At 55.9% G+C, this 23,245-nt stretch overlaps 1 protein-coding gene across 1 annotated transcript; it reads right to left on the bottom strand.

Annotated features, from left to right (window-relative positions):
- Positions 1–7,320: 7,320 nt before the first annotated feature.
- MMD2 (monocyte to macrophage differentiation associated 2) lies at positions 7,321–22,765 on the bottom strand. Its single transcript, XM_074158733.1, has 7 exons — positions 22,719–22,765; positions 9,939–10,020; positions 9,100–9,260; positions 8,929–9,003; positions 8,527–8,628; positions 7,885–7,954; positions 7,321–7,524 (listed from the first exon to the last, which is right to left on the bottom strand). The coding sequence occupies exons 1-7, from the start codon at positions 22,763–22,765 to the stop codon at positions 7,321–7,323; spliced, it is 741 nt and encodes a 246-aa protein (XP_074014834.1).
- Positions 22,766–23,245: the final 480 nt, after the last annotated feature.

A 23,245-nucleotide genomic window follows, 5' to 3' on the forward strand; every position in this document is an offset into this window, starting at 1 on the left:
ATAGTTCCCTGACTGAAAATGCAGATAACTGCTATTTTTTTTCCAGAGCAAAATTTCCCATTACCCTGAACGTTTTGAATTCTCCAGCACAGAAATGGGGACAGACACCGAGCCGCCCCCCCAGGCAGCTCCTGCTGGAGGAGGGACCCGGTGCGCCCCGGTGCTGCCTCTCCCAGCCTCTGCGAGCAGCTCCGGCCGAAAACGGTGCGTGGTCAATTTATCATCCAGATTAGGGACAGGAAAACACGTACAACTCCGGTTATTATTTTTGGGTGCGAGAAGATTTCCATTTTCCATTCCGCTCCAGTTAGGACGCCTTTCGCTCGCCCAGTTTACTGTCCGGATTTGTACAAGCTACGAAGACTGTGCTGCTCTGGGTCAGCCCCAGGTTTTTCCAGAAATCATTTCTATCTGCTTCCAGATTAGCGATAAAAGCACTGAAACACCGAGGGCACGCTACCAGCTAGCAGTGCCCAGCGGTGATAATCTCCTCTGATAACTGCCTTTGAAACGGAGCAGGTTTATTTAATACCGGCTTTCTTGACACTGTATAATGTCAGCACTAAATACTGGACTGGACTGACTTTTTTAATACTGGAAAGTGCAGGTTTTTACAAGAATACCACCTCGCATAACTCAAATGCTTTGCAAAAGTGTATTACAGCCAGAGAGTCACCTCTCGCAGCAGAGACTGAAATCATTGCCACTTGCCAGGAGTTATTTTCCATAGAGCTGCGTTGGATGGCAGGAATTTATTCCTGGTGAAGTCTTTAATCAATTAAAGCCTGAGCCAGGATTCTGCCTCTTCTCCCCGGGGGGATGCTATCAAGCCAATCAACCTGTAGCTACCAGGTCATCTTACTCCCTTTTGGGAAGAGCAGCAACACTATTAAAACACTTTTTAATCTTCTGGAATTTCCCCAGGGCTCGTCCCGCCACAGACGCAGCTCTGCCTGGATGGGCGGTGAGATTTCAGCTAGAACCCTCCCAGAACAGCAACCAGAAAAGCAATTTCCCCAGAAATTCCCCTCTATTTGAAAAAAATCACTTTTTTTTTTTTTTCTTTTTTGGACAGAAACCATTGGAGTTGCAGCCTCGGTCTAATGGCAACGACCGCAGCCTGGATGCTGCGAGCAGAGGGAGAGGCCGCCCCGGCACTGCAATGTGGAACAAATTATAACTCGGAGAGCAAAGGAAATGAGAACACCCTGGCCGCGGCGGCTTTGACGTGCGCTCCTCGCCTCCAAATCCTGCCCCTCTGCAGATCCCATCCTTCCCGCCCAACGCTGCCAGGGCACAGCACAAACCCCTCTGTTTTCAATCACAGCCCCCCACTCCGGATCAAGTCCCCACTTCGGAGCCCAGCCTTGTCTTGTGTGGGTTTTATCCGCCTAATCTAGGGAGAGATCGGAGGGATGCCAGCCTCGGTGCCGTCTTTAGCCGGATCAGAGTGGCTAAACTCCTTACCAGGTTATTATTAGCAGCAGACACTCTGAGGTAGCGCCTGGACCCCCTGGCCCAGGGATCGTTCAAACAGGACACAAAGGCAGCCCCGGTGCCGCAAAGATAAACTAACAGTTTGTCCTAAAGGCAGCTATAGCTCCACAAACACATTATAATGATTTGGGACCTGATTCTACAAGGGCAACAGGAGTCCTTTTAACAGGTTTTCTTTTTTTCTTGCATATATATATTATTTCTTTTTTTCCTCATTTTCCAGGGTGTTTTGAGCCGCCAACGTGCATCAGCTCTCCAGTAATGCACAAGTAGGAACGCCAGCCCTCTGCCCGGGCAGTTCTATTCACAGACACACACGCAAGAAACATTTCACAAAGAGCATTTGCTTTCTGCTGCCTGCCGAGCAGCAGAGTCTCAGTAGGCTGCCTAATTATAAGATCTTAGCAATAGTTTTTTTTTTTTCCAGCGATAATTAACTGATCCTGGAGAGTGCTGAAAATAAGCACTTCCCAAGCAAGTCGCAAACTCCCCTGAGTTTTCTCTGCTAAAGTTACAACTCAGCATGAAACTGCTCCAGCCTCATGGGGACACACGGACCATCCCGGCACCTCTCCGCCAATGCCTGGGATGCCAAGACAATCACAAGCAGCTGAATACAGGTGAATAGGAGTGGGATGCCAAGGGGGTTGCAATGGGACAAGGATCCTGAGGGGCCTGCAATGGGGAGAAGGATCTCAAAGGGTATGGAATCAGGAGAAGGATCCTGAGGGGTATGCAATGGGACAAGGATCCTGAGGGGCGTGCAAGGGGTGGAAGGATCCCAAGGAGTGTGCAATGGGACAAGGACCCCCAGGGATGTGCTATGGGGAGAAGGATCCCAAGGAGTGTGCAATGGGACAAGAATCCTGAGGGGCATGCAAGGGGGAGAAGGATCCCAAGGGGTATGGAATGAGTACAAGGATCCCAAGGAGTGTGCAATGGGACAAAGACCCCCAGGCGGATGCAATGGGACAAGGCTCCCAAGGGGTATAGAATCAGGACGAGGATCCCAAGGGGTGAGCAAAGGGAAGAAGGATCCTGGGGGATGTGCAACGGGGACAAGGATCCTGGGGGATGTGCAATGGGACAAGGATCCCCAGGGGTGTGATATGGGGACAAGGATCCCCAGGTGCCTGGCAATAGGACAGGGATGCCAGGGCGCTGCGTCTCCCCAGCAGAGCCCTCCCTGCCCGCCCGGTGCTGCTCGGCAGGCAGCGGGGCAGGTCGGGTCTCCAACGGCAACCGGACAAGCCTCAACCCCCGCCACCGCTTCCCTCCTGCCTCCACTTTCCGAGGGGACGAGAAACAAACGTTCCCGTCCCAGCAGGGGACCTGGAGAGGCTCCCGGTGGCGGGGGTATCCCGGGGATGCTACCGTGGGACCTGCTCCCCTACCACCCCCCCCATAAAAAAAAAAAGGGGGGGGGGGGTGTGTACCTGGGGTACGGTCCGCCCGCGATGCGTGCCCCCCGCCCCCGGTACTCACCGTGCGGGGCTCGGCGGGGCGGCCCCCGGCGGCTGCAGCGCCCGGAGCCGCCGGGGCTGCGCGGCGCGTCCCGTCCCGTCCCGTCGCGTCCCGCCGGTGGGGCGGAGCGGAGCGGAGCGGGGCCGAACGGCGCTGGGGAGCCCCCCCGCGGCCGCCCGCAGCGATGCGCAGGGGCCGAGCATCCCGCGACCCCCCCATACGGGCGGGAGGCAGGGATATAGCATCCCCGCCCGGAGGTACGAACGGCCCGGTTGTCCCCGCCGGTGCCCGGTTAAAACGGGAGGGAACGGGAGAGGCAGGGGTGAGCCGGCGGCTGCGGGCTTTGGCTAAACGGGTTTTATTAAACAAGCCCCTAAATCGAGCTGGAGACTCCGGTGGCTGCGCGCAGGGTGGGGGATGAAACTGGGAAGGGACAGATTGGGACTGCACCAGGGAGTTGTTTGAGACGAGGCGGTCGCTGATGCTCCGCCTCCCTTGGTTAAAAATTCTCCTTTTTGGTTAAGTGCACGTTTCTCCGCGCGATGGGGTTATGCTTTGGGTGGGAAGGTGGCTCTGTCACCCAGACACCCTCTGGGAACGACAGCCTAAAAGCAAAGCCAAGCCAGGAGGCCTCCCAGTCCAGCCCAATCGCCAGCAGCAAAGAGATGATGGGCGAGGTGGAAGTTGTGGGTCAGGTTTTGGGGTGAGTTCAGCTGCCTCTGGAAGCAGGGATCCCTCCCCGGCTCTCTGGGAAAGCTGCCGAGCATCACAGCCTGTGGGGGATCCGGCCCCGGCATAATTAGGATGGAGAGGTGCGAGCGAGAGGGCAGCCAGCGGGTGTGCAGAGCCCGGGGCAGGCATTGCTCCCTGCATGGGGGCAAATTTCTCCCTCTCCAAGAGGAGGCAGTGCCTCTGGGAGCTGGTGGGTGATGGAGAACGGGGGGTGTCCCCTCTGGGGTGCACAGTGAGCAGTGCTTACCCTCTGCCTGGTCTGCTGCAGGTTTTCCTCCTCCCTGGCCCTGGCATCCTTCTTCCCCCGGCAGTGGCAGCCCCGGGAGGGCTCAACACAAGTCACCCACAGGCTCAGCCACCGCAGGAGGGGAGATGACAGGGCCAGAGCGGGCAGGCAGGGCTTTATGCTGAAATGGCTTTGGCGAGACGCTGGCAAGCCCTTCAGCCGGCGCCACCGAGCACAGGACTCTCAGCAGCAAACTCACCCATTTATTTATTTATTTATTTATTTATTTTTTTAAGGGAATTCTGCAGCTTGGAGCTCAACCCGTCCCCGACCTCCCGAATTTCCCCGTGCAGCTGGTGTGAAGGGCAAAGCAGCGTTGGCCCCCTGCGGCAAGCTGAGCCAGCAGATGGCAATGCCATCCGTGCGCTGAGGTGAGTCGGTGCTCAGCACTCCATTGCCGTGAGCGGGGGCTGGCTGCAGCTGGTTGAGCGGGAAGCGATGCCAGGCGGGGAAAGTCAGATAGAAAATGGGTTTGTTTCCAGATGCTGCAGGGAAACTCATTTTGATTTAACGAGCAGGCAAGAGTGAGGTATCTTGAGTTTTTATTTCAATCCTACTGCACAGAAAACAATATTCACTAGCATTATCTTCCTCACGTTTGTTTTTAATTTGACCCAATACTGTGTTAAATATAAAATACTGATTGAACAAGAATGGACGGTGAAAAACATGAGATGCTAAAAAGTTCCCTCAAACCCTCCTCCACAGACACCCTGAATGTTACGAGTTGTTTAAAATTAGTATAAAATAGGAGGACAATCCGATAACCTGCTCTGTGCCTCCCACCCTGCTTTGCAGGGGAAGCAATAGAAGGGGGGGGGGGGCTTCTCAATTACAGCAAATCCAGGCTCAAGGCAGGATAGCAATGTCCCCAACAGAGCCCGGTAGGATGAAGTGGCCTTCTGGCACCTCCTTGTGCCTCGGGAGCCCCTGGGATGGATTTAGGACCGAAAGCCCCCAGTGGTGAAACAGCTTCTGAGATAAATCCCCTGGGATGAAGGGCTGTGGACAAAACACAATGGTGGTCCCTGGGCATCCTCAGCCCCTGCCAGGGGACATTTGCCCGGTGGCTGTGGGCATGGTCTGTCCCCAGGGTGGTTCCCCCGTGGGATATAGTGACGGACGGGGAGGAGACCCAGGCACACTGAGCCGCAGTTGTCACTGTGCCCCACTGTGGCTCTAGGAATCCAGTCCCCTAAACTCGGTGAAAATCGAAGCCCGTGTTTGTAAAGCACTGGTCATCCTCCAAGTGCTTCACAGGGTCCTCACATGAGCCCTGTGAGGTAGGTCAGTGTCTTCACCCCCATTTTATAGATGGGGAAACTGAGGCACGGAGAAGGGTAATGACTTTGCCAGACAGCAAAAATGGCAGCTCCCGCTCTGGGACCCCATATCCCACTATTCCAACCCCAAACGTGCTCCACCAGCTGCTGGTTACTCACAGCTCATCCTTCTCCACCCCTCCATCTGCGGTAGGTGATGGAGCAAGGGCTGAGACCTGGGGACCTGGGAGAGGGAGCAGCAGAGATCGAGCTGTCCCTAAGACCACCCGTCACCCCGAGAGGTGTCCTAGCCCAAAGGGTGCTTTGGGGGGCCCCAGGCAGAGACACCCCCAGCAGTCCCATGCTAGGCTGGGGTACCAGCCGCAGCCCCCGGGGCTCCTTATAGGAACCTTCTGACTCTGGAAGTGAAACCCCACCAGATTTTTTTGCTGACCTGGGACCCCAGCCACCACGTCAGGAGGCGAGGAGTATCCGGACACTTTCTCTTTGGTAATTTGCTGCAAAATGGCACAGCCCTGGAGAGACGATCCCGGGGCGCCGCAGGCTGGGGGGGGACTCAAAGCTCTGCGGGAGATGGGACAGAGCCAGGAGCTCGGCTCCTTGGCACGCTGCCGGAGAAACAGGAGATGCGGGATGGTGGCCATAAATCTCCTTCGCTTGCCACGTCACGCCAAGACTGCTGCAGCTGCGATTAATCAAGAGCCCGAAGAGAGATGATGGGAAATCGATGCCTTTGGGGGCTCCTGGGGCAGGGCTGAGAGCAGCGCTGCTCTGCCACCGGCTCCCAGCACAGACCCCAGGACACACCAGACCCTCCCGGCATGTTTGGGAGCAGTTCCAGGTGTGGTTTTCCCATTCCAGCAGCATCGGGGCTGCTCCCGATGGCTGGGCAGGCACCCCATATCCCGTTATCCACCGTGTAGCTGTGGTTGGGCTTTAAAAATCAAGCATCACTAGGACCTCCCTATCACAGCTCACCTCCAAGCATCATACAGATGCATCCCTTCCCTGTGGCATTCCCAGGAATGTCGGAAATCTTCCCAAAAGTAGATTTAAATCTGATACTGAGCAAAAGGCTCATCATCAAAATGGGAGCAGAGAAGGCAGGCAGCCCCGTGATCCCAATCCAAGGAGGTTCCTCTCCCTGGAGGAGGAAGAAAATCCCCTGGTGCGGATGGGGTGACCCCAGACAGGGGGATGCCGGGAGCCGGACCCCCCTCTCCGCTCCCCGTCAGGTGAAGGCACGCGTGTGGCAGAGCCTGGGAGCAGGGTCGAGCTTTGGGGCTGTTGCCAGCACCTGGACCAGAGGGGAAAAATAAAGTGCCCCAGGGAGAAAATGTCCATGGGGACTTTGAGGACCTGTCTAGGAGGGACGTACCGGGTTGTGCACTTAATACTGGCTTAGAGAAAGGGTTTTCCAATGCTCGGGGACTCTGAGGAGCCCTGGAAGAGATTCAAGTTTCAATCTCATGTAAGGCTTTGTTGACTCTGGACCTTCCCAACAAGAACTTGGGAGGGGGCAGTTAATGCTGACATGACTTAGGACCATTTAGGAGCCGAGCAGGCGGTGTGGGGGTGCCGACATGCCCCACTCCCCAGCTGGGGAGTTCAGGAGTTCCGAGTCTTTCCCCTCATCCCAGCTCCTCCAGTACCCTGGGTGGCCCACGCTAAGGGCTCTGGTAGCCAAACCCAGGGTGTCACTAGCCAGGGATGTGCAAGGGCAGGTCCCCTGCTCCCAGAGGATGCTCGGGGTGAGGGGGGTGAGCGAGGCCTCCCCAAGCCCTTGGTGAGTGGTCGCTCCCCTATCACCCGGACCCTGACAGTTGGTCACCACATTACGAAACCCTTGCCTAAAAAAATAAACAGTTCCCGAGGTTAAAAGAGAAAAATCTGTTTAAAATCAACCTCCAGGCTCTCCTGTCTGTGCGGGAAGGGCACCGGCAGCTGCTGGTCACGGGGCAAGCGGTTGGTTTGGGGCAAGCCCATGGTGCAGGCTGCCTCCCCACTCCCCTCCATGTCCCCTTGTGCTGGTTGGTGCAAACGATGTCTTTAAGGCGTCTACCGAGACGTTTTAGCCTCCAGCGTGCCAGGCCGGTAGAGGTACCTCCAAATGGCGTAGTAGTGGATGCCAGCTCCGATGGCCACAAAGAGGTGCCAGATGGCATGGGCAAAGGGGATGCGGCCGTCGCTTTTGAAGAAGACCATGCCCAGGCAGTATGAGAGTCCACCGGCCACCAGCTCTGGGAGGCCATCCCTGTTGGGCTGGGAGCAAGCAAGGAGGTAGGTCTCAGTGGTGGCCATGGTGTGCCTGCCCTTTCCCCACCATCCATCAGGACCCTCCCCCTGCCTTCTGCTACACCCTCCCCTCCATCAAGGCAGTGAGGACCCAGCAGCCCGGCTTTACTGGGAGGATTTCAAGCCTGGGCAGGAGGTCTGCTGGTTGATGCATGTGGTATCTGCTGGGCACCCAGAGCATTTGCAAAACCAAGCTGGGCCACATCGTATTTGGGGATGGCTTTATCCATCACACAACCTGGACTGCGCCAACCAACCAGGGATGAACCAGCGCCACTGGGGTTTGTCCCTGCTGCTAAGCCCATGTGATTCCCAGCGGTGGCTTACCATGGAGAGAATGACCAAGGCAGGGAAGAAGCCCATGATAACATAGCATACCAGCTCCACCAGCTTGTACCTATGACCAACAGAGAAGCTGCTTGGAGGCAAGTACAGAGGGAGCATTGAGTTTTACACTTGTAATGTCCGCTGCCATGCTATAGGAAAAGGGGTGGAGGTGCCATCACGGCAGGTTCCCATGTCCTCCTGTGTGAATCAGGGCTGGCACCCTGCTCCGGGGGTGATGGACCCCCACCCTGGCTTGGGAGCTGTGAGCTCAGGGCCAGACACTTGGGGCTTCGGGGAGACATCTGAGGCCTTTTGCTTTCTATTTGGTGCCACCATGTGGAAGAAGAAACTCATGGCAGCACTCCTTGCTCCCACATCCCTCCTCCCACAGCCCTGCCGCCAAAGCTCCTAAAACCAGGGTGCAGATGGAGAAGAACGTGGTCCAAGGAAGCTCTCCACTGCCAGTTGACCAGGAGGCTGCCCAGGGACCCTATACCTATCGAGCTATCTGTCTGTCTGTCTGTGTCCATCCTTCTTGCTCTCCCCTGCAGCTTGACTACCATCAGGGCGTTAAGAGGGGCTGGCAGATCTGAGCTGGGCTCTGCGATACCCACCAGTGCGGGGCCAGGGAGAGGCACTCACCGCTCATGGAAGAAGAAAACGTAGACCGTCCCAATGGATGCCATGATCCAGATGATCCAGCGCATGTGGGAGGCCCAGGGACCCAACTCCCGCAGGTTCAGCCTGCAAGACCCAGGTTTGTGGTGAGGCAGGTCTAGGGCAGTACCCTGGTCCGGGCTGCGGGCAGCAAGGTGCCAGGGAAATGCTGCCCTCACCCCCATGGCTGTCCCACCAAAAGGTCCTCCCAACTTGTGACTTCATCTTAAAGGGGTTGAAATCTATAGGATATGAATGTTTTGTGACAAGGGGTAGGGTACAGCCTCGAGCAGAGCCAAAGCTGGAGATGGAAACCCTATTTGTTGGAGCTGGGCTGATTTTCTCCCAGTGGGGCCAAGCGATAGCTCCCACCCACCAGCAACTCACCAGGGAGCGTATGACGCTGCGATGAAGAAGTAGATCACCATCCTATCGAACATGTGCAAGCAGTGCTCCACAGTCCTGTGGGATGGACAGACAGACAGGTCACAGCCTGTAGCACCGGGGGTCTCCAGACCCTCTCCCCCTTCCCAAGCCCCGAGCTACCAGGGCTGGTACCTGAGATGCCTCTTCTTCCAGGAGATGGTGTGGAAGATGGTGGAGACAATGAAGAGGCTGGACAAGCCAAAGCCATAGATCCAGGCTGAGATGGTTTCCCACTGGTCGTCGGAGAGGATATAGAGGACAGAGCTGCCGAGGATGCTGGGCAGGATCCAGAACTGGAAGGAAGATGCAAACCTGTTGTTGACTCTCTGGGTTTCCATTGAGCAGCTACAATACAGTCTCTGCTTTTCCTTGTAGGTGTTTCTTTGGCTTCTGGTCAACGCCACCACCCATAAGGGACAGGTGGGCCACCCCCACCAGCCAGCAAGGTCTCTCCCTGCTGTGGTACAGCTCCAAAATAGCTTCTCCAGGTGGAGGTAGGGAGGAGGAGGAAGGCACAAGGAGGATGGCTACCTCTGAGTCATCTCCCAGGGCTTGGAGTGGGAGCTGCCAGCTCCTGAGGGAAACCCTGATTTGGGGAGCGCTTGCTCCTGCTGCCATGTAGGCAGTCCCACAGGGCACCTGTCACCATTCCTGCTGTGAAAAACACTCCGTTTTCAGGGAGCTTTGCAAAATATTCCTGTTTCACTAAGCCCACGGCTGGCTTCCCCAGGGACACAGGACCATGGTGGGTGAGAGCGAGGGAGATGCACACCAGCATCCCAGTGCAGAAGGAAGAAGAGCATCCCTGTTCCCTGGGAGCACCTGGGGCACATCTACCTCATCACAGCCCCGAGACCCTCAGGAGCTGCTCCAGAGCTGAGTATAGACATCTTTAGGTGTTTCTTGAGGTTTCTCAGGGGATCCCCAGAGAGCTGAGCACCATCCTCCCTCGCCCTGGGACAGGGACTCACTGCGTGGGTGGCACAGTTTGCCGCGTGCTCATACTCCGTCGGCTGGTACCTGCAGTTGGATGGGACACGGTGATTCATGAACCTGCAGCGAGAAGGAGGGAGAGAAACACACTCAGGGGATGGGGTTTGGGGGAAAGCCTTTTGGGAGGGGTCTGCACAGGGACACCCACCATCCCCCCAGCCTGGAGCCCTGTCTCAGCTTTGTTCCAGCTGCCCTGCAGAAGTGACCCCGGCACTGGGGACAGCTTGTCCATCTGGCTGGCCCCAAATGCCAGGACCCCAGGACTTGTTCAGCTTTGGCTCAGGGCAAAGGATTTCTCAGCAGCTGCCATCACCTGGAGAGCAGAGGGCAGGAACCAGCTCTGCCTGCTGCTGCGGGCAGGAGAGGGCAGCGGTGGGAAGGATGCAGGGGAAGCTCCTGCAAGGATGGATCAATAAGGTCTGGAGCATCTCCTGACCTGTCCCAGCATGGAGCACGGGTGACAGTCAGCAGCATGTCCAGCTGCCAGCTCTTGTGACACCGGCACGTCTCACCATCTTCATTTCACAGGTGGAAAAACCGAGACACCACGTAATGACATGATCTGGTTACAGCCCACCTGGCCCAGAGAAAATGGACCAGCACAGCCCTGGCAGTGGGGAAGGAGGCTGCGGGTCCGTCACCCATCCGGCGGTAACACCCTCACGTCACAGCAGCCTGCCCGGCTCCGACGAGGGTATCCCCACGATGCCTTTGGTTTCTGGGTACCACCCTTAGGTACCCCCTGCCTACAGGAGCTGTGTGTCCCAGCACAGATTGCTGCCAGGGGAAACCCTGCCACGCTCCCTTGGAAACCTGTATCTTTATTTCTGTTTCTCTTAGTCTGAGGTATCAGCTTCCTCTTGGCGTTCAGAGGAACGTATCGATTTCCCCTGTCGGATCAACACACAGCAATAAAATATAGTGTCAGGCTTGGCTAGTCCACTGCTTGGTATGTAACGCTGTATTAAGAGGCAAATTAAATGTGCATCCGTGATAACAGGTTGGAGCAAAGCCTTGCTCAGCATCCTCTTCTGGCAGGGGCCAGCAGTGGAGGCTTAGCGAAAGGAAATAAGAAACAGGCGAATAGAGAGTGATCTTTCCCTGCCCGCTCCTGGTAATCAGGGGTTTGAAGATCTTTTCTGCTGCGGCTCAGGTCAGGACGGCCGAGCTGAGCGGGCGCCGGCAGGGCTGCCCTGCAGGACCTGGGCTAATTGCTTTCTGACCCTGGTTGCTCTGGGCTCCGGCACCATCTGCAGCGTGTTTCACAGCTGAGCTGCTCTCGGCGAGGGGGCGAGGGGGGCTGGCGGGACCTTGCTGCTGGGCACAGGGTGACCCCTCGATCTGGGGCACTGGGAAAGGCAGTAAAAGTCCCCTCTCCCTGTCCCCGAGCCACCCATACCCATGTGGACTCTGCTGCCATCTCCTGCCTGAGCCGCTCACTGCTGTCTATTAAAATTGAGGCAGGATGGGTTAAATACCTCAGAAAACTAGGGTTTGAGTGTGGGGGGAGCGTGGCTCCGGCAGGCACTCCCCAGCAGGCTGCAGTGACAGCAGGGAGGGGGGACCCCGTCCCGCTATTCCCCCCAGTGACGCAGGGACCCTGTCCCCAGCCCTGCCCTGGCACTGCAGGAAGAAGCGTGGTCATTGTCGCCAAAAAATGTCTTGAATCAAGAGGGGGGAGCAGAGGGGATTAAGCTGCCACCGCTCTGCAGATCGAGGACCTGTGCTGGGTAAATCAGGGCTTAGCAAGGCTGCACGGCAGGGAAGCAGCCCAGCATCCCTGGGGACATGGCTGTGCCCAGCTGTGCCATTGCCTCCATCCCAGGGGACACCAGGGATGCCCTCCCCATCCCACCTCTCCGGCCACGAGGGCTGGCCAGGCTCCCCGCACTGGAGCCATGTCCCCCTGGCAGGAGGACATTACTGTCCCAGCGTTGCCAGGAGACTGTCCCCAGCTCCCCTTCGCTTTCTGCTTCCTTTTCTTTTCCCTTTCAATAATAAGGCAGTGGGGGGGGAGGTGGGGGAAGGCCAGACGTCCCGCGTGACGTCACGGTTGCTGAGGAAACATGTACAAGGCCTTTTCCTTGAATTTATTTGTTTTAACAAAGCCCTGTACCGTCTCCCCTCCGTTCTGGCAGTTGCTGTTCGGAGCAGTAAAGGGGAGCAGCGGTGGGGCTGGTTCCCACAGCCCCCCTGGACCCTTTGGGATGGGATCCCTGGGGTGCAAATATCCCCAGGGATGGAGGGGCCAGGAAGGGCCATTCCTGTGGGATGAGGTTGAACAGCGTGTGTCCCCCCCGAAGCCCAAAGAGGTGCTGGTGTGGCACCTGCTTGTCCCGGAGGGAGAAATAGTCTTGAGGAGGATCCTTTTTTTGACCTGGGGAGAGATTGCTCATTTTCCTGCCCTGCTTTCAAACAAGCATCATCCTGTGAAGGATGGGGAAATGGAGCATCGCGAATGCAGGACCTGGTTGCAAAGTGCTGCGCCAGCTTAGGTACAGCCAGGCCCTCCCACAGGAGCCAGCATTGCATTTTGGGGCTAGTTGGGGACATTTTTGGGCTCAGGAGCAGAGCTGTGCAAACAAGCATGGGAGCAGCCAGTGTTTGCACTTCTGGCAAGGCGGGATGAGTCCCTGGCTGCCCTGCAGCACCTCGCTCCCCAGAGAGGCCGTTTCCTCACTTTCTCTTCTCTCCTCGGACTGTATCTCCCTCCCAGACCTTCCTGGGATGCCAAGCATCCATCCAGTTCACGTCACCGTGGGTGCAGGCCAGGGCACGGGGAGCCCTGCATCATTCCCAGCCTGCAGCAAGTTGCCATCCCGGTGTGCAAAACTAGGCTCAAACCTGATCTGCTGCCCGGGCAGATGGAGGGACACGCTCAGAGAGGGCATCCACGACTCTCATTAGAGCTGATGAAAGCCCAGAGCAGCTGAGAGCCTCAGGGATGGCTGCTGTGTGTTTCTCAGCCCCGACTCTGCGCGACTGGGGTCGGGAGAAGGGGAATTGCTGGCAGCCAGGCAGAGCTCCGGGTTTTCTCAATGCAAGAAAATAAGGAGAAGAAGAGAAACACCTCTCCTGACTGAGATCTGATCCCTGCAACAAGTCTCCTGCCCGGCTGGCTGAATGCATCATCATCGCCATCTCCGTGTCATTGCACCCGTACGCTTGGGGACACGCTGGCATTGTCCCCGGGGTGGGAGGAGACGACAGTGGCTTGTCCCCAGCAGCCTCCAGCCTATGCTGCCACCTGCCCGGGGACCCGGCAAAGCCGCAGTGATGTCCGGGAAGCCACAGGCAGGTGATTACACATCAGCTGGGTGCTGCAAAGCATTTCAGCAGGTGCTTTAGGATTGCAAGGTCCAGGAGACACAGAAAAGTTCAAAACCTCCTGCACAGCAGGAACACGAGTGTGTTCATTTTCTAAGGATGCTCCTTGGGAAGCAGAGACCTGAGGAGCTCCCAGCCACCTTCTTCTCCCAGAACCATTCCTGGCAGACGCTGTACGGACCGGCTGTATGAAAATGGGGGTCCGAACAGGGGTTATTCACTGCAGCCCCAGGCTTTTTGCCTGCCCTGCTTGTGCCTGCTTCCCCCTGGCCCCTTTCCCAGGGAGGGAGACTGAAAAGGGCCAGTGCAGCAGGCTCCGGCCGGGGAAACAAAGAGCCCCTTGTCCCATGCAGCCGGGGCAAAGTGCAGAGCCGGCTTCCCAGGCTTGTTCCTTTCTCCTTCTCTTTCTCCCACTCTGGGTTTTTGGTGGCTTTGGGCTGGGTTTGGGGGGAGTTTTTTAAAGACTTTTATCCAAGAACAAAGTTCTGACCTCAAAAAGTCACGCAGATCTGCCTGGCTCTTGCTTTGCCGAGGTCAGGGAGGAGGTAAAAAGAGGATTAAATTAAATTATTGCTTAGGATGAGTCATGTGTGAGCATTAGAGCATCTGAGCTCTTCTAGGGGCACCAAGACAGCCTGCATGGGCACCACGCACTCACACGGGCAGAGCTGTGGGACACTTTGCAGGAATGCTGTCCTCTACACACACAGGAAGGGAACAGCCCAGCAGAGACCCAGGCCAGGCTGTGATTAGGGAGAGATGGGGTTTAGTCCTGCCTTTGACACTGACTCTCTGGCCAGCCACATCGCTTCATCTCCCTCTCCAGGTGAGGATAGTAATTTTGACATCCTTTAGGCAAGCTGGTGGAAGGATAATGCGAGGAGGATGTAAAATCACCGCTAAGGTATGGATGGGGAGGTGTGAGCTGGGGGTTGCCCCTACTCCCATCGAGCAGCTCATCCCTTCTCCTGCAAGAAGCTGGTCCAACACCTGGCACCCCCAACCCTGCTATAAATCAGGCATTGAGGAGATGGGCTCCCCCTGCACATTGCTGAGGCTGTGGCCATGGCTGTGACACTTGAGGAGCCACCACACCCCCTTCATAACCCGTGAAGAGCCTTGAAGAGCCACCACATCCCCTTCACAAATGCCAGAGCCCTGTGTTGCACTGTGGGGACAAAGGAGCAGCTGACATATTCAAGGATGCTCCCAGGTGATGTGAATCTCCCCAGACCAGCTCATCTCTACAGGTTTCACCTGAGAATGGCTTATAAAAGGGCTGGGCTTGCTCAGGATCTGGCCTAATGTTTTTGGAGGTGGGATGCTGGTTTGCTGTGCATCCGCTCTCCTGCCCAGGGAGCTGGGATATTTCCAGGCTGTGTTTGTTCCTTGCTGGGCAGCTCCCAGATATCTGACTGGAAATTGAGGGCATTTCTCCTTCTTGTGACTGGGTGTCACAACTAGCTTTTAAGTAACTTTTAAGTACAGGAGCTGTAGAAGGATTGTATCCTGATGGTGGCATCTTGTCATAGAGAAAGGATAGGGTTCAGCCTTGAGAAAAGAAGGCTTAAGGAAGACCTTATCATCATGTTCTAGTATTTAAAGAGTGGCTATAAAGAAGATGGAGACTTTGTTTTCATAAGGAGTCACATGGAAGAGATGAGGGCCATCTCGTCTAGATGCCAAGAAAGGTTGGACCAGATGATCCTTGAGGTTCCTTCCAACTTGGGTTTCTACAGCAGAGAAAGCATTTGCTGGATGCTGACCAGCAGCAGTGGTAAGTCCTGCTGGGGCCCTTTGGGTTGTCCCTTGGTGGAGCAAGTGTTGTGATGCCTGAAGTGACAGTGGTGGAGCAGATGTGTCCCTGCAGGGAAGACTGGCCCCAGATGCCTCTTCAGTGCATGGTCTGGCTTTGCCCTAATGAGCCCGGAGGCTGCACACGCAGAGCAGATGCCAGGGCTTGGTCCTCAGGCTGGTGCTCACGTGTGAGCTGCTGTGGCAGCATCCCTGTAAGCTGGGGTTTGGCGTGTGCTCTGCTTCTGACCCGTAAGCTGGTAATGCTCCAGCTGCAACCTCTGCTAAGAGGCTTCATCCCCTTGAGCTCCTCTGCAGCTCGTAATTAGCTCGGTCCTGGGGAGCTGTGGGTAATGGTGTGGTGCAGGGCCCTGAGCGCCTATGGGGCCTCAGGGATTATCTGCTGCATGAACCCAGGATGCAGGAGACAGGGCAGGACCACAGGGATGTGCTCAGGGCCACCCCCCCACTCAAGTCAAGGACATAAATTTTGCAACTCAGTGACATGGGAAAGGCTCAGCAGTCCTCTTCTCTCTGTCCCCATGGTCGCAGCTCCCGGTGCAAAGCCCCCAAACTCTGCCGTACCACAAAGCTGCTTTATCCAGCCCAGAAGCACTTGAGAAATCCTGATTTTCCTTCCTACCCATTGACACAGGAGTGTTTGCCACTGGGAAGTAGAACTGCGAAGGCTCAGGCTGATGCTGGCCAGCATTGCCATCTGCAGAGCCACCCACGCGGGCATGTGTGCGGCTGCGTGGCACCCCGTTAAGAGCTGAAACCTCTATTTTCATGCTTGTTCCTCGGCGCTTGCATGCTCCTACACGAACATATGGCACTCCTGGTTTGGAAAGCTGAGCTGTGCGTGCTATAAGCTCATGGGCTGGCTCCCTGGGCTGGGGAGAAGGGACAGCCAGGAGAAGCCTGCTCTGTGGGCTACTCCTTTGACTCCAGTCCATCCCACGTGAGAAGCAGCAAGATGGCACAGCATTTTCTTTTGTGCTGCTTCCTGGCATCGTGCAAAGAGCTGGCAGCTTGGGTAGGGAGTGAGGAAAGGCTTTTCAGCTAAACCAGCATCTCTCAACCTTTTTTATGGGTAAATTAGCGGATGACCAGATTTCTGGAATAATCTGCCCAGAAGACCCTGGTGCAAGCCTTGCTTTCACAAAGCAAGTCAAAACGGGCTGCAGATTGAATGTTCATTTATCACCTCTGATTACCCTCATCCCAGTTTTGCTTGTTTCCAGCACTCTGACGTGGAAATACCCTGGACTGGCTGTAGACCATCTCCTGGCACTATACAGCCTGCATGCTCTGAGAAAACACTGAACAACACTTGCTGACTTAGAGATGCTCCTGGATGGGGACTGTGTGCTCAGACATGTCAATGCTGTACCTGCCCTGAACTGCAGGTGCAGATGTCCCCTGTGAAGACACCCTGGTACACCCTGCTGCCACAGCAGTGGGTACATGAGGGGCTGAGGCTGCCGGGGGAAAAATGTTGCTGTTATTTCCCTGAACACACCAGGGACCACACCAAGGGTGTACCTGATTCCTGTTCCTTGCTCCTTACCCTGGCAGAGACAACCATGGGAAGCTCCAAGCCAGGCCGGGCACAGGCATAGACCATTTCTGCACCCATGAGAGCCCATATATGTCTAGTAGGGCTTGGCTTGTGGGTGGAAACTCAGCAGGTAATTCCCAGCAGGGTCATAACTGCCCATATTCCCATCCTCTGTGCAGGGATATTTATTTTTCTCTCCAGCAGGCTTTCTGCTTTTTATGTAGATGGTATCTCAAACTCTTCCAAGGCAATTCATGATCCTGCAACTATAGCAGAGCTGTTTGTTTATTCACAACAGATGGGACTGGTGAGTGTTTCCCAAATTACTTTCTGAGCTGGGACTTCTTGTTTCATTTGGTACTCATGAGACCTCCAACAACAGCTGATTAGTCACAAAATGACTCTGATGTCCCAGGTGTTTTGTGAACGTTAGGAAGACTGTTTCCAGAACTGAAAATTCTCTTATTATTCACTATTTGCTTGTTTGGAAAGTCATTGTGCATGTTCCTGGCCATCTTGCCAGCACTGCCCTGAGCACAGAAGTTAGTGGGATAAGTCCTGAGCTGCCTCTGCTGGGTTAAACTCTGCAACAGCCCAAAGTAGGCAGGAGTGAGCATGATCCTCTGCCCACTAGCAGAGGATTTGGAGAGTTTGGGGGCTGAAGCCTGCCCAGCCTCTAACCCCAGCTGCCAACAGCTCTTTGGAGACCCAACTTCTGCTGTGACATTATGTGAGCAGGTCATGGTTTCTCAGGTCCATAAGGTCTCCCCATAGCATCCCCCAAGAGACAGAGCCTGGCTCTCATTAGGGATTCCTGGATGCTACTGAAGTACAAATTATATCTGTAAATTCAGCAAATGCCTCTGGACAGTGAATGCACAGGAGGAGAACCGTGCACTTCACCAGTTGGGCAAGCAGACACACGGATTTCAATTAGTATTATAACCAGCAGAGAGCAGGGTGGTGTCTGATGCTGTGGTACCAGCCAGTGATGCCAAACACAGCAGAGGAGGTAACTCCTTGACCCGACCTGCTGATCTCTCTCTGCACAAAACCCTTTCCTCAGCAGCAGCCAGCCCAGACTATGAACTTGAACAGAATTGCAGACTTGGATCCAAACTCTCCTGAAGGTCAGCGCTGCTCAGCCCGACTCATCAGCATCTGAAGCAAACGCCAGGAATATGATGCTTGTGGTACCACGTTATCATGAGAAGCTGTAATGTATCACATTGAGCCCATCAGACTCTGGATTTTCACTGCATGGAAAAGTTGAGGTTCAATTTCACCTGGAGAACCCCAAAGGGAGTGTGTGTGTTTAGTTGTATCTCCTTGCTCAGCCCCTGCTCTGGCCACCCATCCCCTTGAAGCATCTCTATCTGGGTACCCAACCAACCTCCTTTTGTAGCTGCAGCCAAGCTCCCTCCAAGAGCGATGAACTGAAATAACAGTTGTGTTCTTTTCCCTTCCTTTCCGTAGGAGTTGCAGTGGGTTCGCATCGCTTTGTCTCGCTGTGGAGCTGGGGGTGTGGGAAGGGAGGAGGAGGGGAAGGCGAGCCTGGGAGCAATCTTGGCAGAGCCCCGTTTCTCACATTCACTGACCTGCCGTGCTGGGCAGTGGCTTGAATTTCCCATGCATCGTGTTGGCCGCTACCTCATGAAGCTGGCCATAGTGAGCTGTGCCAAAGAATCACATCAGGCTGATATCCAACACCGGCTAAAGGAGGGAAAAGACCATCAGGCATCTGTTTCCCAGGCAGCCAAGAGACCATTCTTCCCCCAAAAGCACAAGGCGTGGGGTTTGGTTTGCCCACTGCTGCACATCTCCAGTATGGTGTTCCCTACCCAAGTCCATCCTGCTGAGTCCCCTGAGCCTCCCAAAGGGAGGAAAGGGGCAGTTTGAGGAAATACCCCATTGCAAATGATGCTCTGAGTGCTTGTTGCCTTCCAAATACCTGGCACCAATAATAACTGCACCCTTGGCATCTAAACCTACATGAGATGAGGCCTACCAGTGCTATCTTAAGAGGGTGTCTGAATCAACCTGGCCCCACAGAGCAACCAATATGCAATTGGTCAATGACATCAGGTGATCCTAGCTTTTCCTAGGTATTTTGGGGGGCCCCCGCATCTCTTGGATGCACTGCCATTTGCAGCAAGGGAATCTGCTCAGCTGGGGGCAGCCCAGCAGGTCTTGCTGGGGATGGGGCTGGTGCTTGCGTGGGGAGGAGCCCTCGCCTCTCGAGCAGCTCTGAGCTGCGATGTCAATGTTGAGAGTGTTTCCCTTCTCCCTGCTTCATCCCACGGGGGCTGTGGGGGAAGCAGAGCTCTTGGAAAGCATCTCGGTGTGTGTGGGAGCAGGTGAGGGCTGCTCGTGCTTTCATTGCGAAGCAAACAGGGACCAGACCTCCCCACTCCAGTAGCTCTGCTCAGGCTGTCAGCCTGGCGTTGCTTTTGTCACATTTGGGGTCTGAGCACCCCAGTGTTTCCTCTCACTCCTATTCCTGCTGGGTCTCCTCTACCTCTCTTGCCTGGAGGTGCTGGAGGAGGGGTTGGTGAATGTCTCCTTGCTCAGTAATTACAGGTGCAGGGGGCAATAAGGAAGGTCTTCCCAGATGCCTTTCCCCAAACTTGGAGGATTTGCTTTTGAGCAAGTGTAAAGTTCAGATCTCCATCCCCTCGTGCCGGTGAGGAGGTGGCAGCCTCTACATTGTGGACACCAGGCAGGTGAGGACAAGCCTGGACCACACACCTACAGAGGCCCCTGCTCTCCCCAGCCTCCTGCTTCTTCTGGGCTGAGAAATTCATGTGGATTTTCCTGGATGCTCCTCTTTGTTACACTGCACAGGGCAAGGCAAGCAAACGCAGTAAGATTTAGAGCTTTTTACATGAACAAATCAAATCGTGAACTGCTATCAGTTAATTAGGATGATTCAGTGCCCTGTGCAGCCTGCAGCTCCCAGCAAAGCCCTCTCCACCGGCTGCTCTGGAGCTGCTGAAGCCAGCCAGATACAGCAGCTCCCTGCTTAATTGTGTTTCCTTTCAATTATGGCTCTGGATGGCCAAAGTCCGGGAAGCATCTTGTGTCCCTGCAGGGAGATTGGGGCTGAGCCACAGGCTCACAGCAGCTACATGGGCAGGAGGTACCAGACCACATCTGGGTGAAAAGTGGGCCAAAGCGGGGCCAACACCAGCAGTGAGTTGGAGGGAAGGGACCAGTTACTGGCTTGCTGTAACCTGTCTGATGAGACTCAATGAAGATGCAACTTGCACCCATCTGCTGCTCTGGGGGGAAACCAGCACCGATTTGGTGGAGGAGGAGAGGAAAGGATGGAGGGAGAATGGGGGAATAACTATCTGGTGGTTGGATAAAGCAGGAGGAATCACATCTGCTTGTACCCCATAACCGTTTGCTGCTGCCAGTGCCGTGGCTGAATTTGGCCTGGCAGGCAGGTGGACATCGCTTGCCATGGTGCGGGCTGTGAGGGAAAGCCTTGCAGCAATGGCACGCTTTAACTCCCTTTCCCCATGGTGCCAGATGATGGAAGAGCCTCCTGGACCCCGCAGCAGAGCAGAAACCACCCACAGCCTCGTTTATAACCACAACCTGCTCAAACAGCATCACCATGCATCCCTAATTCCCACCACGGCCACAGCCCTCTCCGCTTGCTTTCTTCCCCTCTGCCCCAGCTGTGATGCTCCATCTCCAAAGCCCAGCTGGGAGGGACTCGGGGACACCCCGGTGCCCCCCTCCAGCCCCAAGTTTTCTCCTGGCAGTTCACAAAATGCTCCTGCATTGATTGCTGCCTTTTATCTCTTTGTTCAAAGCCGGGTGCCTTGGCTGCAGCTTTCGCACAACAGGTCTTTCATCACCACGCTGGGTTTTATTTATTCCTTTTGGCGGCTGTATTGATGGCCAAGTTCCTCCTTTCTTGGTCCTCACTCAAAATTAGATAAAACGACATTAAAAATGAAGCTGTTCCAGGCTTTTCCACCACAAGGAAAACTTTCTGATTTTTTTTTTTTTTTTTTTAAGGAAGGCCACAAGAAAGCATCTTTCATCCTCTGAAGAGAGGATGCATCACAAGATGCTTCCAGTGCCTTGAAGGGCACGTGCCACTGTGAGCCCCATGGCTCCTGCTCACATTGGTCCCCGTTACTTGCAGCCCAGAGAAGCCGACAGAGCATCTCCAGCACAAAAAAAAAAAAGGAGCAGCTTTTAGGGTTCCTTTTGGGATATGCCGTGGCAAACCGTTTCTGCAGAGAGGAGAGCTGGAGCGAGGTGGGGACGGGGATTAGCCAACTGTTATTTTTAAGCACTAGGCTAAGAGGATCTCCGCAGCGATGTCGGAAGCTCTGGGTTAGCATCTCGTGCTGACAATCACCTTGGGGTGAAAGCCAAGGGATCACCCATCTCCTCCTGCTCCCCATCCAGCCCTGGCACCCAGCGGGAGGTGGAGGATGCCCTGGAGACCTGACTTTTTTCTCCTGCCCTGCAGCCTTTGCCCCACGTGTGGGCTCTATCCCTGCAAGGCACTCTGTACCGCCTCATCCCCATTTAACAAGTGGTCTCCAGAAAGGACCGTGACAAAGTCTGAGCATGCTAATTTTGGATAAATCAAGCAACAGGCTGGCCCATGGGCTCTACCGGGAGGCATTGAGGTGGGGGGGCAGCCCCTGCTCTGCTGCCCAGCTCCCACAGAGCCTCTGTACCACTGCTGTGAGGCAAAGGCACAGTTTTCCTCCGCCTCTGAGGGGACAGAGCTTTGCTCGGCTCTATTTCCCCCTGGCCCTGTCCCCTGTATGCCAGTTGGGAAAAACAGGTTTGAATTCTCTGTTTTCACAAGGAGTTTTGGAGGAGGTGCATTGTGCAGACCTGCTGAGTACCTCCTGCACCTCCCCCAGGTAAAGGCTATCAGGAGGCAGCTACAGCATCAAAATGGTCTTTGAGCTCGTGCCCACATGTTTTAGGCAGCTTCTGGAGGTGCAAGCATGGATTTTCCCCACAGAACACCTAGAAGGAGAGGAGCTGATGTCTTGGGGAGATGGGAGGGAAATCTCCTGCCCTGTCTCAGCTCAGGCAAACATCCCTCAGGGATGCTCCTGCCTGAAGCAGGCAAGAAACACCACCACCACCCCTTTCCAGACAAGTTTTTCTCTGGTATCTGACTCTAACAAGACCACTGGGAGTCTGACAGTGGCAGTAGCAGAGCTGAATGCCCGCAGGAACTGTGCCAGCCTGTGGGACCCCCTGCAGCCATGAAAACATCCCCGCCACAGTCACAGGGAGCAAAGCGTGTCTTTGGTGCCAAACTGGGCACCCCCTGCATTCCCCTGAGCCCCGTCTGGCCGTGCATCGCCCAGCGCTGTTCAATCTGACTCATCCTCGGCCACCCAGCATGCCGGATGGCTGCGGGCAGCCACTGTCCCCATGTCACCCACCAGCTCCCTGCTAAAGCCACATCTGATCCCGCAGCAGCATCCGTGGCCGAGTGCCCTCTGACCTATCCCCAGCGGTCCTCAGGTTTCCCCCTCCGAAGGCAATGCCACAAGGTTTCTTAACGCACCTGAGCTGTTAAAACCAGTTCCTCCCGCTACTGGAAAACCTCTCTTGGTATTTCACGGAGCGGGGAAAGGATCCACCACCGGTGCATCCCATGGGAACCCCGCGGAGCCCACAGGTCCAGGCGGGGGGAGCCACCCCGAGGGGGCTCCACCTGGGCACAGAAAAACCCCAGGCAATATCAGTCCCTCTGCGGAGGGTTCATGGCTGACGGCGGGATTTGCTCCTGTTGGGGACCTGAGCTCCTGCTCCCCCAGCAGCAAGAAGACAAGGGTGAAGTTGGACCCAGCGAAAGGCAGCGAGGGCTCCCAAGGATGCTCGGAATCCCTTAGGGATGCAGAAAGAAAGGCAGGTAGCCTTCTCCCAAAAGCCCACCCCGCACTTGCCCTGGGCTTTGGGGCACTCAGCAGGTTTCGAAGGTCCCTTCGAGCTCCATCCCCGCCGGAGCCGGTCCGGGGCAGGGGCTGGGGCTCCGCAAACACCCGGGGGTCGAGGACCGCCGCACCGACGGCTTTACCTGGCGTAGCGCGTCTTCTGGAAATCCAGGAGCCGGGACACGAACATCGCGGCGGTGCCATGGAGAGTCCCGGGGGGGTGGGGGGGAACGGCAGCTGCTCAGCCCCCGGGTTGGTGGGGGAAAGTGCCGCCCCGGGGACCGGCACCAACTCCGCGGGCTCCGGCGGGGCGGGGAGGAGAAGGGGCGGCCGGGCCGGCCCAGCCCAGCCCGGTCCCGGCCCCCGCCCGCCCCCCCCGGCTGCTCGGGAGAGCGACACCGGGAAAACAAAGGCGACCTCCGGGTGGGGGGAGCCAGCCCCGCTGCCGTCCTCAGATGTGCAAAAAGGAGGAGGAGGAGGAGGAAGAAAAAAGACGGGGGGGGGGGAGATCCCATCCAACTCCGCCCGGCCACAGCAACCTGCACGATCTCCGGCAGCATTAAGCACGGCTAAAAATATTCCCCCCCGCCGCCACCCCCGGAGGATCAAATAGCAGCAGATTTGAATTGAAAATGTGATTAAAGCATGGCGGGGGGGGGGGGGGAGAGCG

The sequence above is a fragment of the Numenius arquata genome, chromosome 14 (assembly GCF_964106895.1).
Source record: "Numenius arquata chromosome 14, bNumArq3.hap1.1, whole genome shotgun sequence".
Classification (NCBI taxonomy): domain Eukaryota; kingdom Metazoa; phylum Chordata; class Aves; order Charadriiformes; family Scolopacidae; genus Numenius; species Numenius arquata.

What these genes read in the sequence shown, in the direction of transcription:
- MMD2 (XM_074158733.1), bottom strand. Translation starts at nt 22,765, where the DNA reads ATGTTCGTGTCCCGGCTCCTGGATTTCCAGAAGACGCGCTACGCCAG. An exon ending in GCAGCGTCATACGCTCCCTG is followed by an intron (nt 8,629 to 8,928) that starts GTGAGTTGCTGG and finishes TGGGTCTTGCAG; the next exon opens with GCTGAACCTGCGGGAGTTGG. An exon ending in GTTTTCTTCTTCCATGAGCG is followed by an intron (nt 7,955 to 8,526) that starts GTGAGTGCCTCT and finishes TGTTGGTCATAG; the next exon opens with GTACAAGCTGGTGGAGCTGG.